Raw genomic sequence first — 14223 nt, 5'->3', positions numbered from 1 at the left:
TTAAGAAGAGGAAAAGATATATATTAAAGGGACTAGCCTTTAGTTTTTCTCATGGATTTTTAGCTAAGATTTTTTATTGTTATTTCCATCTATATCATCCTTCAATAAAACTTTTATTCTTTGAAGAAGGTTAACAAGATTAACTAGAAAATATACCCTTTAACCGCACATTAAAGATGTGCAAAGTGCACATTTATCTCACTTTCATCATAATCTAAATAAGGGAAGACTAAATATCTCCAAATTATGAGGTAAGGTTATTGAGAAACAACATTGACCTATGGCTTGGGGCTAACCCTTTTTAAAATCTTTAAGATGTGATAGGCAGATGTCGATCATGATGAGCCAAATAAAATCAATAGCACAAGAAGTAAAGCTAAATTATTGGTAAAGCAAGGCCTACATTTAGGTGACAGCAATGATTCTTGGTCAAGCTAAATTCTTTAGGCATGTAAGACAATCTAAATTCCTCCCTCTCAAGGAGTAAATCAGCTAGTTCATGCTTGGTAGGAGGTTCTAGAAAGTGTGAGATCGATTGGGGCTTAAGATAGGAGAGGCAATCCTAGTCTCATGCAAATTATCTAGACCTTTAAGCATGCATTTGATCCTCCTTATCACCTAGGATGGGAGGACCCTATAATGGCAAGAAGGATTATGGACAAGGGAATAAGTTGGTGGGCTAGCACTTGGAATGCAAGCGATATGGAGTTCAAGTTAGTCGATGCTATATTGATTATATCAACCCAAATCAATCTCACCCAACAAGAAAATAACTTTATGCAAGGAGATTGGGGGAGGATGAAGGAAGAGTGACTGACTTCAAAAGTGATTTCTAAAGGGAACTTGTACCTATCATTGCCTATGAGCAAGCCATTGTGGTGACATAAAAGAGCCAAGGATTATGCTTGGAAGGATGATGGGTGCATAGGTAAGGTACTTAAATATCCAAAAAAAAAAAGACATCCACAATCTAAAAAGAGACCTTGGCAGAGAAGAGTGTCTAAGGCTTGAAGGGCCAACCCCTCAAAGAAGCTAAACTCTATTCTTTGGAGATTAGCCATAAACAAATTTCCCACAAAAGAGCAAATGTGCAAATGGTTCAATGTCTCCCCAATGTGTCTTTTTTACAAGAAGTTGGTATGCCATCTCTTTTGGAAATGCCAAGAGGTGAAGCAATTCTAGAAAAAAGTGAAGGAATGGGTGAGGAGGGCAAGCTACTCAAAGAATGTAGATGTTAAAGCAATCCTTTTGGTGACCATGGTGGTAGGGAAGAACAAACCATGAAACTGTGGTATGTAATTTGCTCTGTTATCTCCTGGGAATTATGGAAACTTGAGAATGAGCTGCTTTTTTGTAAGGTTAAAAATCCTATTGTCCAAGTGGATAAGTGGTCCAAGGTTAGAGGTGAAATCTTGCTAGCTTTAAGAAGTTCAAGCTCTTTGAAAAGATATATAGGGTCTTTCTATAAAAGCCTCAACAAGGCTTGACGCAGAAGCCCTTGAAATTGCATTTTCTATATGTTTTTGTAATATTATATTCTTACAACGGGTGAATGGACAAAAGTGAACATATGGTGCAACACAAAAGAAAGATGAACAAGCCTCAATGTGTTGTAACTAGGAGAATTTTCCTTATTGTTTTATCTTTTGACTTTTGAAATTTTTATCATTTTTACAACTAGTACACATTTAGCAATTGCTTCCAAATCTTGTTCCAAGCATAGTGGGTGGACAACTATTTCATTCCTTAGAAAAGCATGATGGTGAAACTTTTCCATACCTCGAGTGCTCCACATTCTAAAGACCCATTCTCTACAAAACATAAGCCATGAGCATAAAGTATAAAAATAAAATTTGAATATTGATCTTACAATCCTCCACTTGAAAATATCAACTTAGCTTTTATTCTCAAGTGCACGACAGCTGCCACACTAAAGCCCTACTGAGCGAAAAATTGAGTTGTTCAATTTACTAAGCATTACAAGGTAGACCATTATTGGATTATTATCAAGAGACAAAAATTCCCATAGAACTACATAATTTAGCAGCACGTTGAAACCGCTCTCTCTTTTCAAACATCTACAAGGAAAAGATCAGGAGATGAGTTACAAACTTTTGCTACTTCCAGTTTTCAATCCTTTCTGGCAAGTCTGTCTACAATTCTTTGCTACCATAGATATACACTTCTTGTACTTGACTGATTGCGTTGGAGGAAATGCCTGTAGTCACAGCAAGAAACCAGAGGATTATCCATTCTCCACAGCATCAATAGAATTAATACAAACTTCTGAAAGATAGTGATTTACCCTATCACAAGCCCTTCCAGCTGCAACTTGACAAATCTGTTGACAAAGGTGATACTTCTCGGGGTCTGGTGAGCCTCTCCTGTTACTCAGGAGAAATGGCTTTTACTTATTACATTGACCAAAAATCTCTGGAACAACCATCACAAGCATACAGCCTAATCGACCCAGTTTCCCAGATAATCCTCAACTGAATTCCATACAATAATTTATGAAGAATTGGATTCAAGCTACCTAGACTACAGTAAAATGTCATCTGGCATTAACCTTAGTTCTAGCATGTGTCTGTACACAGCAAGCAATGGGTGTTATGCAAATTTAATGAATTCAAAAACAAGAGATGGTACAGAAATATACTTTAGGCATCCAGTCTGACAGAACTCTCCACCCTCAGAGCTTGTGCAAAGAACATCCAAGCAAGTTCTGACAGAGCCCTGAAATCCTTAGTTGTCAAAAGTTAACAAACATGGAATAAACCTTGACTACAACACCCTCGCATGCCGCTCCATTCCTCTCCCTCACCTCTCCAGGTACACTTTCAAGACTCAGATTGCTGCCTGCTGTATCATACAATGAGGATTCTGTACAAAGTAAGAATCACATTTTTTAAATATCATGCACTTGTACTTTTTTCCTACAAATTAGTCACTTTTTCCAAAATACCTATCAACAAGTTTGAAGATGCTGCCTATGAAAAGATCGTACACATTAAAATCAGCTCAAAAACTGAATCTAATCTTTGGTTGATGAAATGGTTCCTTGAATGGTGTGTAAGATTAACTAAAACCATTGCAAGGCAATTAGTGTATTCAACACACTAGAGATTGTCCTACTTGCTGGCTATTTCCCTCCAATTGAGCAGAGTCAAGAGGGAGGGAAGAGCGGAAGGTGAAGTGGTAAGTGAAGGGATGAGAGAGAGAAAGATTATAGTGAAAGATAAGGATATTATGCAGGCTACCAAATTGCAGGGAATGTGATGAGGGCTTTGGCCAACAGCACCAAATAACAAATGATGGGGCTCTTGCAGGCTGCACATCTGAAGGGCCAAGAGGAGAAGAGAAGGTAGTCAGGCACATACGGCAGGGAAACCATGGAAGTGGTCCAAAGATATTTCTATTTGGGGATTACATTTTCAAGACCGAGATTCACTTTGAGAAAGGCAGCAGAAGATAGATTGGCACGAGGCTATGCAGCCCTCGGATCCATGGAATACCAATGAGCCCACATACAATTCCAAGAGCCCCGTACAAAGCTCTGGCTATTTGACACTCTAGTCACACCAGCACTCTTGTACGGGGCTCCCATATGGGGATCCAGTCTCTACCACACGAGGAGGGCCACACAAGACCAGCCACTGCCTCAAGAGGAGGCCACCTATGAGGGATGGGAGCAGATGGAGAGACCCCTGGTACTTATGATCTCACGAATGATCCGGAGCAATCCCTCTGTGCCACACAAGATCATCAGAGCAGAGATGGAGGCACCACCCATCATAGCTGAGGCCCTCTTCCAAACAATGGCCTTCTTGTACTGACTATGGGACTTGCACTGGCATCGGTACCCCAAACAAGCGCTGGAGTCGTCCAAACAACTAGCACTGCAAGGGGACACTGAATGCTAGCATGCCCGAATAGAGACCTTGCTACAGCCACATGGCCTACACATGGACCACCTCCCCCACTACACAGCCTAGATTGCCCCCACCTGGAGCTCAACCCGAAGGAGGTGAAGCGTATCATCAAAATGAACATCATTCAGCTACACATGACCAAGACATGGGTGACTCCTACAAAAGACCTAGGGACAAAGAAGGCCTTCTACCGAGAGCGCTTCCTGCACGCATCTCCGAACGGCTTCATTACCTACCCAAGCTACATGGACACACTTGTCCCATGGAGTTAGAAGAGCCATCGGACAGATCCGTACATCTTCACACCAGCTTCAAGTCAAGACAGGTAGATACGGGGCCCACCCCCTCCCCCTAGAAGATTGGATCTGCCAACTCGAGCCGGAGACAGAAGAACACTACATATGCAAATGCCCAACATACTACGAGATCTAGGGACACTTCCACTACTTGTTCAAAGAAGGATTTGGGCCACTCTCCAGAGTGATGGATTTCAAGGACCAGAGATGCCTTGGGCTCTTCCTGCTGGAAATACAACACCACAAAGACCACCTCCTCCGGACCTCGGAGCAGCGACAAGGAGCCGCCCAACACCTGCTCATAGAATTCTACTGAGAGACAACTATGATCCCCACCCCTAAGCCCCCACCAGGCCCACTGACCTCCCGGCCGTGGGGGACCACCCTAGCCATAGCCATGGCAAGAAGCAAAGCCTGGCCCCCACGCCCAACCGGCCCCCGCCCCTGCAGGAGGCACATGTCGAGGATACAAGGGATACTACGCCGCCACTGGAGGGCCCTGCCCCGTCGATTCAACCTCTCAATGTTAGAGAGACACATGCGGGACATTTTAGGATGACCAAGCTCCATGAGCAGTTCCACACCATACTTGGAACACATATGAATTGTACCCAGCCTATACCATTTTGTACCCTCAATTAGTTTATCATAGCATTAGATGGTAGCTTTACTAGGACCTGGAAAGTTTCCCAGACATTTTGTATGTAACGTTTTGGTCTCATAGGCCAACTTGGCCTTTCGTAGACATTAATATAACTCTCTCTCTCTCTCTCTCTCTCTCTCTCTCTCTCTCTCGGCAATTTCACCTAGTCAACTAGATATATCTTGGAACAAAAGCAAAAAGAAAGAAGGAACTAGCTTAACGCAATCATAAAAGTCAAAAGCACTGAAACTGATAACCTGTGCTTGAACCTCAAGAGCTAGCAGTTCTTCTGCTGTGGGAATTTTCTTCCTCTTTGCATAGAGAGCCCTTGACTTATACTCGTAAGCCCCAGTCGCTGGTGAGAGATTGTTTGCAAGCTGCAAGAAAAATGGTCATTGCAATTTGACTTTAGCCACAGTCACAATACTTAGGCCAAGGAGCATAAAATGACAGATATCTTAGATCTAGATTCCCTCATGCCCAAATATAAGAGCTCATTAAAGCACCCAGGACCAATACTTGGAACCCTCCTCTTACAGGACAATACAAAATCTCAATTCAGTAAACTAGAGTGAGAGTTTGAATCTAGACAGTCTGTATGACGGTACAGATTTTTAAATAGTAGATAAATAAGAAGAAACGTGTAGAAAACATAAAGAAAGCATTTTTAGGCTCATTTGAGCATGTCAAGACCATGAACCCCAATGTGACTGGCCAATTGTATACCTTGTTGCCATAGCCTACAGTGCTGGATTTAGCTGATCTGAAGTCTGTCTGAGCTGCAAATCAGTTAGTGCACACTAATACACATGATTAAACACAAACCACACACACCTCTAGCCAATTAAACTGTCACTCTCTAAGTAGCATTCATTCCTCAATGGTTACCCACATTTGGCCATATCAAAGAGTTTATACAATGAGAAAGTCTATGTCAGCATGAGCCTCAGTGCAACTAGCCAGGTATGTGTGTGTTGCTATAGCCTATACTGCTGCATTTTGCTTGTCTGAAGTAAGTTTGAGTTGCAAATGATTCATAAACACTGACACACATAAATCAAATACTGCTTGGCAAACCTTCAGCCAATAAAACCATCACCATAGTATTCTTGACTCTCCTCAACAGTTGCCCACAATGGAATTGAGGCAAACATAAAGAAAGATTACTCAACGAACTTTCAAAAAATGGGATCAATTCTTACAAGAGAGTCAAGAATCATGAGTGAAGCATGGTGATAAACATGCCATGACCTGACCCGCCATTGCAACCAAGGTGTACCAAAGTATAGGCGGTTATGGTCGTCTTCTGGTTGTGAATCATTGAGTAAATGAGAAACATTAGGAGCTCTTGTTAGCCTGCCTATTTTAGGGTTTGTCAATCTGTCACCTCCTGGTTGTGAGCTCCTGTCAAAGTCTGACAGAGATAGTGCAGCTCTGACAGTTTAGTGTGCATTTCTCATATGTTTCCTCGGTTTTCCAATCATTTTGCTGCCCCATACCACACTGTGACAGCCACATCAGCATCCGTACTGCCACATCAGCATCCATACTGCCATAGCATCATTTCTGCAGTATTGTTGTGCAGTCGGACTGCATTTACTGCAGTCATCAGATTTTTTGGTGGCAAGTCGGCCCATTTTTGGGCTCAGATGCAGGTCGGCCAGATTTGGGGCTTTTCAGCTATTTATAGCTGCCCATCCAACACTTGGCAGATTCATTCTTTCTTCTACAAGTTTCGGGAGCATACTTCATCTCCAACATTCCCCTCTGTCTCCCGTGCTGCTGCTGTCATTCTCAGGCTGATTTGGTGCCCTCGCTGACGCCTTGGGCTGCGTGCAAGGGCTGATCAGTCCACACTGTTGTATTCAGCATTCATCTTTGGTTAGTGCAAATTTCTTTCTTCCTTTTCCTGCTGTCTCTCTCTTCCTTTCTCTCTATGTTCATGTTCCTCTTCCGTTGCACTCACATGGTTTCATTGCCAAACAAGAGGACACAGAGCTGTTTGGAGCTGAGGCAGACCCCCTTGACTGGAATCACAGCCATCCACATGTTGAGCTAAAAACGCATTAGCCTGGCTTAAACAGCCCCAAAACACGCTTAATTAATGAAAAAACTTCTTATTTTAAAAAGAAACGCAATCCTAGAGAGTTCCTATGTCCCACATGCAAAACCCTAATTTGGGTACCCCAAACTTTCTATAAATAGGCATGCAGCCCACCACTCTCCTTAATGTCATTTTTGCGGGTTTCAAGGGTCGTATCTCTGCTGCCCCCACCCCGTTCATGGAGGACATCACGATCAAAGCTTCCCCCAACCATCTACTACCATCTGGCACCCCTGATTCAAGCCTTTGCCTTCACTCTACAACTATTGCCTGGTACCCTGGTGTTGTCGCCTACAATCAAATTGCTGCGTTTGATGTTGATATCCTCATCTGTTGTTGTCACCATCAATCTAGAGCTACCACCCTGGCATTCTCTCTCCTCCACAAGCTGTGTTTACAGTTTTGGTCTGCCACCCTGACTTTCACTCTCCTCTGTCTATTGTGTTTGCATCTAGCAGATGTCGCCTAGTTTTTCTCTCCCCTCAAGTACTTGCGTTTTTAGTCTTTCTCTCTCCTGCATTGCCATCTACATCAAATCCAACCTTCCTTGGCTACGTTTACTGGTGTTCGACACACAAAGGCTGCCCTGCTGCATTTGGGGATCCATTTGTAGTATGACACACTCTACAAGTCATAAACCTCTACCTTGATCCTAGAGATACAAGAGTTCGAGGTTCAATACTCACTACATAGTGTGTTTGCTACATGAGCACTATATATTCAATATTCATTTACTTCATTATTCATTGTGTTTATTGTCTCTAGCTTACCCTAACCCTAAACCTAACTGTGTTCTGATTTTATTAGTCTCTGCTTTATCCTGCAATTGGTTTTGTGTTTTCTGCGTTAAGAACATTTCTTCACATGCTATTAGAGCTAGGTACCCTCTGAGAAACCTTGGCTTTTGATCGGAAAGCTCATTCGCAAAAGCAGGATCAACAGAAGGGTTAGATAACTCCGAACACATTCACAACACCGCTCGATCTCCACAACTAAACATGGACATAAAAGATCAAGAGTGGGCCTCTAAACTTGCTACTGCCCTGATCCGACATGGGTGGAGAACTATCAAACTACCATGGAGTCCAAAGTGTTGAGAAACCCTTCACCCATAGTTTGCATTTTTGTGTTTCTGCGTTTTGCGTTTAGGATTTGCAGCCCCAAAAAGGGGCTCCATCCTAGACTAGCTCTGCCTATTTATAGGCCACTCTCTTATTCATTCCTTACGACTGATTCATTAAGTCCGTCACCCCTTCTCTCCAGCCTCTCCATTGCCCTCACACCCCTTCAAGAGGACACTGCGGTTCGTGGTTCGTGTTCGTGGTTGTCTTCATGATCTTCCTTGTGCTACGGCACCCTTATTGCCTTGTATCACATTCACTCCATGATTCAGAACTTCATCATTCCATTCATGTTTCTTCTCTCTTCTCTTCTCTTCTCCATGTTTGCCGAGTTCACTCAATGTTCCTCCCTGCAAACCCTACTATCTTGCTGGTACCTCATCTTTTGACATGGTATCAGAGCTAGATCTACTCAAACAATGGCAAAGATCCTCCACTCCAATGACAGCAAAGACTGGTGGCGGATTCGCATCCACTTCTCTTCTTCCGCTCCATCAAAATCTCGTTTTTGCAAGTTTCAGGTGTTTTCAGATTGCTGCCCATACCCCCTTCGCGGAGGACATCGCAGTCTCAGTTGTCCCAATCTACAGTCTGGCACCTAATTCCAACCTTCCACTCGTAGTTTGCAGCTGTTTACAACAAAGCGGTTGTTGCTGATCACTCTCCATTCAGAAAATAATCTCGTTTTTGCAGATTTCAGGTACTTCAGCTTGCTGCCCACACCCCAGACGCAGAGAACATCAAGGTCCAAGCTGGCCATTTCTGTCTATAATAGTCTGGTGCCTGTTTCCAGCCTACCACACACTGTCCAAAGCTGATTTCAGTATACTGATTGCTACTGCCAGTTTTTCCTGCGTTTTTAGTCTTTCTCTCTCCTCACCTGCGTTTTTAGTCTTTCTCTCTCCTCACTTGCTTTTTTCTATTGGTTGCAACCTCTTACTGCTGGTCACATCCTCCTCCCACTAGCAGCTCACTTCCAGCCCTTCCATTGCTCTCCTAGCCCTTGAAGCGATCATTGCAGGTCATGGTTCGTGGTTGACCTTTTCCTTCTTCAGCAAGGCACACTAGTACCCATGGCTTCTTTACCAACAGATGACCAAATTATTGGATGCTCCTATTGTGGCATCACTGAACACACCACCAATGCTTGCCGACTTCAACCTTTGCTCCCCACCCCCCCGGAGTATATGCGTCTTCCACCAGGCACTCCTTAAGTCACATCTCCTTTCTGGCCACAAAGATCGTTCTGCATCAGCTATTAAAGTAATATGCTCAACGCAATAAGACGCATCCGATGCGCACTAAGTCCTTTCGAGCACATGGATCGATTGGCGCTACGACCTCTTGGAGGTCGTCGCAATGCCAGCAACAGTCTTCTCCCACCTATTTTCGGGTATAATGGCTAACACGGCTCACGGTTCTGCAGTCCGTTCCATCAAGAGATAGTGATTGTTTGATACCATCTCCTTGTCAGTCTGTTGCTTTAAGAGACAGTGGCTACTCAACTCCTTCCTCTTCTTCAGCTTCTCGGTCCGCTCCATTGAGAAGCAACGACTATCGCCCACTCATTGCTTGGTCTAAGCCCCACCCTTCACCCTTGCCTACTCAAGTTTGAGAGGCCGCCACTGGGAGTTCTTCACCACCCCAGATACTTTCTTCAGCACGACCGGGAGCATTTCATTCTCAGACATTTCGGAGTCCGTGATCCATGAGTTCTTGGATTCCCTATCTACCTCATAGGGGGGTTCAGAGGGGGATGATCTTTCTTTGCCCTCTAAGGGGGCATCTACATCTACTGCGACTTGAGAGGGGCTCCTATTCCTCCGGTTTCAAAGGGAGTCCCAACCCCCCGCTCAATCCTTCGCACACCCTTGCAAAGGCCTTTTACCTTCTTCTTCTACCCTTGGAAGGGGTGGCTTCCTTCCAACAGTCATCTTACTTATTGATTCCCAGGATCTCAATGATCTACCTAGATCATGGCCCTAAAGGTTGGTGACGAGGCCTTGGTATTCCTTATTGCATGGATGCGCAGAGCTAGTGGCTTCTCTCCCGAGGTTGAGTTTTGGGTTCTCCAATTCACTCTGTCTACTATTCTTTACTACAGGTTGCCTTCCAGGTGGAAATCTTGGATCTTAGGGATCCTCTACATCTTCTTTCTCCTCTTTTTCTTGCCTTGGTCACTTGGTCAACATGGAGCCAACTCCCGAGATCGAGTATGGGCATATTCTTTTAGTTCTCAGCACCACACAAAGTTTGGCATTCCTACTCTACATTGCATGTTTTCATCATCTTTGTACTAGGGTGCTTGGACAAGTAAACAATTTCCCCGCAAGGGACACTGTCCAAGTGGCACCTGCTACATGAGCATTCTTCAACATGTAGCATTCCATCTCCATCTCGCTCCTCTTGTTCCCCTTTTTGGGCATGAGAGGGGGTGTTGAGAAACCCTTCACCCGCAGTTTGCATTTTTGTGTTTCCGCGTTTTGCGTTAAGGGTTTGCAGGCCCAAAAAGGGGCACCATCCTAGACTGACTTTGCCTATATATAGGTCACTCTCTCATTCATTCCTTACGGCTGATTCATTCAGTTCGTCACCTCTTCTCTCCAGCCTCTCCATTGCCCTCACACCCCTTCAAGAGGACATTGCGGTTAGTGGTTCGTGGTTGTCTTCATTATCTTCCTTGTGCTACGACACTCTTGTTCCCTTATATCACATTCACTCCATGATTCAAAACTTCATCATTCCATTCATTAGAGTTTCTTTCCTCTTCTCTTCTCTTCTCCATGTTTGTGGAGTTCACTTAGTGTTCCTCCCCGCAAACCCTACTGTCTCACTCGTATGTCATCTTTTGACACACAGACCATATCAAATTTTTGCCCGCTAAGTATGATCTCATCCTTATGCATAGGGCTCAATCGGAGGTTGAAGGTAAGTCTAAGTTTTCTCCTTTATATTTGTACACAGAACTAATGATCTTGCAAGACCTTCGAAATCTCCACTAAGGACCTACCATCCACAAGTGGAACCTAGCTCAAATTACACATCACTTCCATGGTACTCTTCTCCAATGCCAAATACGAACTCTATTATTTCAAATGCCATGCCAACTAATTCTATATTTTCTGTTGGATCGAGGAATGCTCGTCAAGAAGGGACTCTTCAAAATAAACTTTGGTTTGTGAATAATGAGGAAGATAAGTATTTCTTTATGAACTTAACATCTGGGGCTACGACCCTCTTTATAAGTTGTTGCGTCAAGGAATGGTTGAGGGTCTTTCACATCTAAAACTATCTCGAGAAGTCTGTAAAGCATGTCAACTAGGTAAGCAACATCCTACATCCTTTCCCTAGTAGTCTATCACTCGTGTTGCAAAATCGCTTAGGCTCATTCATGTAGATCTTTATGGTCCCATATCCACTGCTACCTTAAAATGCACACTATATTTCTTTTTTATAGTGGATGATTTCTCTAGATACATGTGGATGTACTTATTAAAGAACAAGTCAGATGCCCTTACTTATTTTAATACTTGGGTGCTACTGGTTCGTAACCAAAAACTGTTCGTTGTGTGGGTACTATAAGGAGTGATTCTGGTGGCAAGTTTACCTCCCACGAGTTCTCTGAGTTTCTACAAGAGCAGGGTATTACATGCTAGCTCACCTCTACCAACTCCCCCACATAGAATGGAGTCATAGACTGTAGGAACCAGACAGTCCAAAATCTGGCACGCTCTATACTATTTGCAATAGAGCTCCTTGACGGTCTTTGGATCGAGGATGTTAACAATATAGAGTACATCCTCAACCGATATCCAACTGCAACAGTCTCTAAAAATACTCCATACGAGTCATTTTTGGCTCTCGATAGTCATGCTTATATGCACACTTCTGATGACAAGATAGAAAAAGCTCGCCCCTCCAACAAATCTCTTGATCTTTGTGGACTATTCTAAAAAAGTGAAAGCCTATCATTTGTTCGATCCTCCAACGAACAAGGTAATTGTTAAGAGAAATGTCGTCTTTGATAAGAGGGACATCGTGTAGTCTTCTACACCACACTCTTCATCCTTACCTCCACTCACAACCTTTGAGATCGTGCCTACTGAACCAGATCTATTGCTCATTCCTGACATTCCAATGGATACTTCAACTTCCAAGCCTTCTCCGCAAGACGTCACCTCACTAGTACCAACAAGCCACGCAGGATTCGAGGATCCTTCCACTGAATTTCACTCCAAAGGGTCCTAGAAGGTCTACGCAGCTAGCCCCTCCTCATGCTTCATATGCATCGTTGTTTACAACTGATTACATTGCACATTCTAAGTCAGACGATTGGCAGAAGGCTCTCCATGACCTTCTAAGGTGTGTCACCATGGAGAAGAAACTGGATAGTATTGATTGAAATGGGACTTCAACATTGATGGATCATCCTCGTCGGTCATCGAAACAAAGTAAAATTTTAGGGCCAAGCTAAAGGCTAATGGTACTTTAGAAAAAAGACTCACCTTACAAAGCAATGTTTTAGGCAAAAGTGCGGCATTGACTATGAAGAAACCTTCACACCTACCACTCGATTGACATCATTTCATCTGTTGGTTGCACTTGCTGCTCACCACAATTGACCAATCTATCATATACACATCAAAAGTGTCTTTATGAATGGCTGGAGGAGGAAGTCTACGTGGAGCAACCTCTTGGCTTTTCTTCTGCTAATCGAATTAACAAGGTATTTCGCTTGAAGAAAGCTCTTTATGGGCTGAAGCAAGCACCAAGGTCTTGGTACCATAGGATGGACGAGTTCTTATGGACTCATGGATACCATTCTACCCCCTATGATCCAAATTTGTATGTGTGCACCACTAGCATGGGGTCAGCTATATCTTGTTGTATATTGATGATATATTATTCTCTAACTCAGATTCTGCTGCTCTAGCAAAAATTAAGATACAACTTTGTGCTACATTCAAAATGATTTTTGTCTTATTTCTTGGAAATGGAGATTGTTAGACCCGAGAGAAGTATCTATATGTCACAACAAAAGTACGCCCTACAACTGGTGGATCAATATTGCACTGATCAAACACGGCCAATGGCCACACTTCTAGATCTCATTGTCCATCTGAACAAGGATATGTTGGGTCAGCCTTTTGATGCTCACCTCTATCGTTCTGTTGTAGAGAGATTACTCTAGATGATTCATACTAGGTTAGATCTTGCTTTCTCAATTAGTTTGCTTAGTCAGTATTTAAATGCACCTAGGGTGTCTCATTGGATTGCTCGTCTTCATATATTAAGATATTTAAGGTATACTTATAATTATGGACTAACTTATAGTCGTGGTTTATGCTTCCAAGGATAAACTAATTCTGACTAGGCGAAAGATCCTAGCACCCAACATTCTCGTGGAGGCTATCTCTACACCTTGGACATGGCACCCATCTCTTGGGCTAGCCGTAAGCAAGAGACGGTGGTGGCTTTCATAGCCGAGGCAAAGTATCGTGCTTTCTTTGAAGGAATACAGAATTCATCTATCTAAGAAAGTTACTAGCCACACTACAATTTCCTTGTGAGTCGCCTACAGTTGTCTAACTGTAACCACCAAAGTGTCAAGTCCTTGTGGACAATCCTATCATCACGACACGTGGCAATTCATTTCCATTTCACCAGAGAGCAAGTTAAGCTAAGTACCATACACCTAGAGTTTGTGCCATCTAGTGACAATTTTGTAGATATTTTGACCGAGGTAGTCAACCGACCGACTCTCCAACACCTTCTACCACGGATTGGCTTGGATACACCCTCCTTTACTTCTTCAAACTAACGGGGTGAGAGTGCTTCCCTTTTACTTCTCCTTCCCATTTAAGAAGGGGCGGTTTCTTTCGCTTGATAGTGACAATGATAATACTTACAATTTTTCATTTTCAGACATTTAAGAGAGAATGCTTGGCCAAGTGAACAATCCCCTACAAGGGCACTATCCATGTAACACCATTGCATCGCATTCTGCATGAGCATAAAAACTTACACCTTCCTTGGCATTACCCTCTACATTAGCATTATATTCATGTAAACATACATCTGTGCGTATTCATCTCTTTTCAGTCACCCTTGGAGTAGTGAACTCCGG

The 14223-nt window shown here is 43.2% G+C and overlaps 1 protein-coding gene across 1 annotated transcript in view; it reads right to left on the bottom strand.

Annotated features, from left to right (window-relative positions):
* Positions 1–1834: 1834 nt before the first annotated feature.
* LOC148038902 (uncharacterized) overlaps positions 1835–14223 on the bottom strand; it is a 54536-nt gene continuing 42147 nt past the window's right edge. Inside the window, exons 3-6 of the mRNA XM_087674793.1 lie at positions 5129–5248; positions 2660–2736; positions 2306–2384; positions 1835–2218 (exon numbers count right to left, since the gene is read on the bottom strand). Of these exons, the coding sequence (XP_087530919.1) occupies positions 2105–2218; positions 2306–2384; positions 2660–2736; positions 5129–5248 (390 nt within the window). The 3' untranslated portion in view covers positions 1835–2104. The remainder of the gene's footprint in view (positions 2219–2305; positions 2385–2659; positions 2737–5128; positions 5249–14223) is intronic.

This window comes from Lygodium microphyllum, chromosome 3 (assembly GCF_053477565.2).
Source record: "Lygodium microphyllum isolate KBCC chromosome 3, Lygodium_microphyllum_v1.1.10, whole genome shotgun sequence".
Classification (NCBI taxonomy): Eukaryota; Viridiplantae; Streptophyta; class Polypodiopsida; order Schizaeales; family Lygodiaceae; genus Lygodium; species Lygodium microphyllum.
The sequence above is the reverse complement of the archived record's forward strand: the minus strand, read 5'-3'. Positions and strand labels throughout refer to the sequence as shown.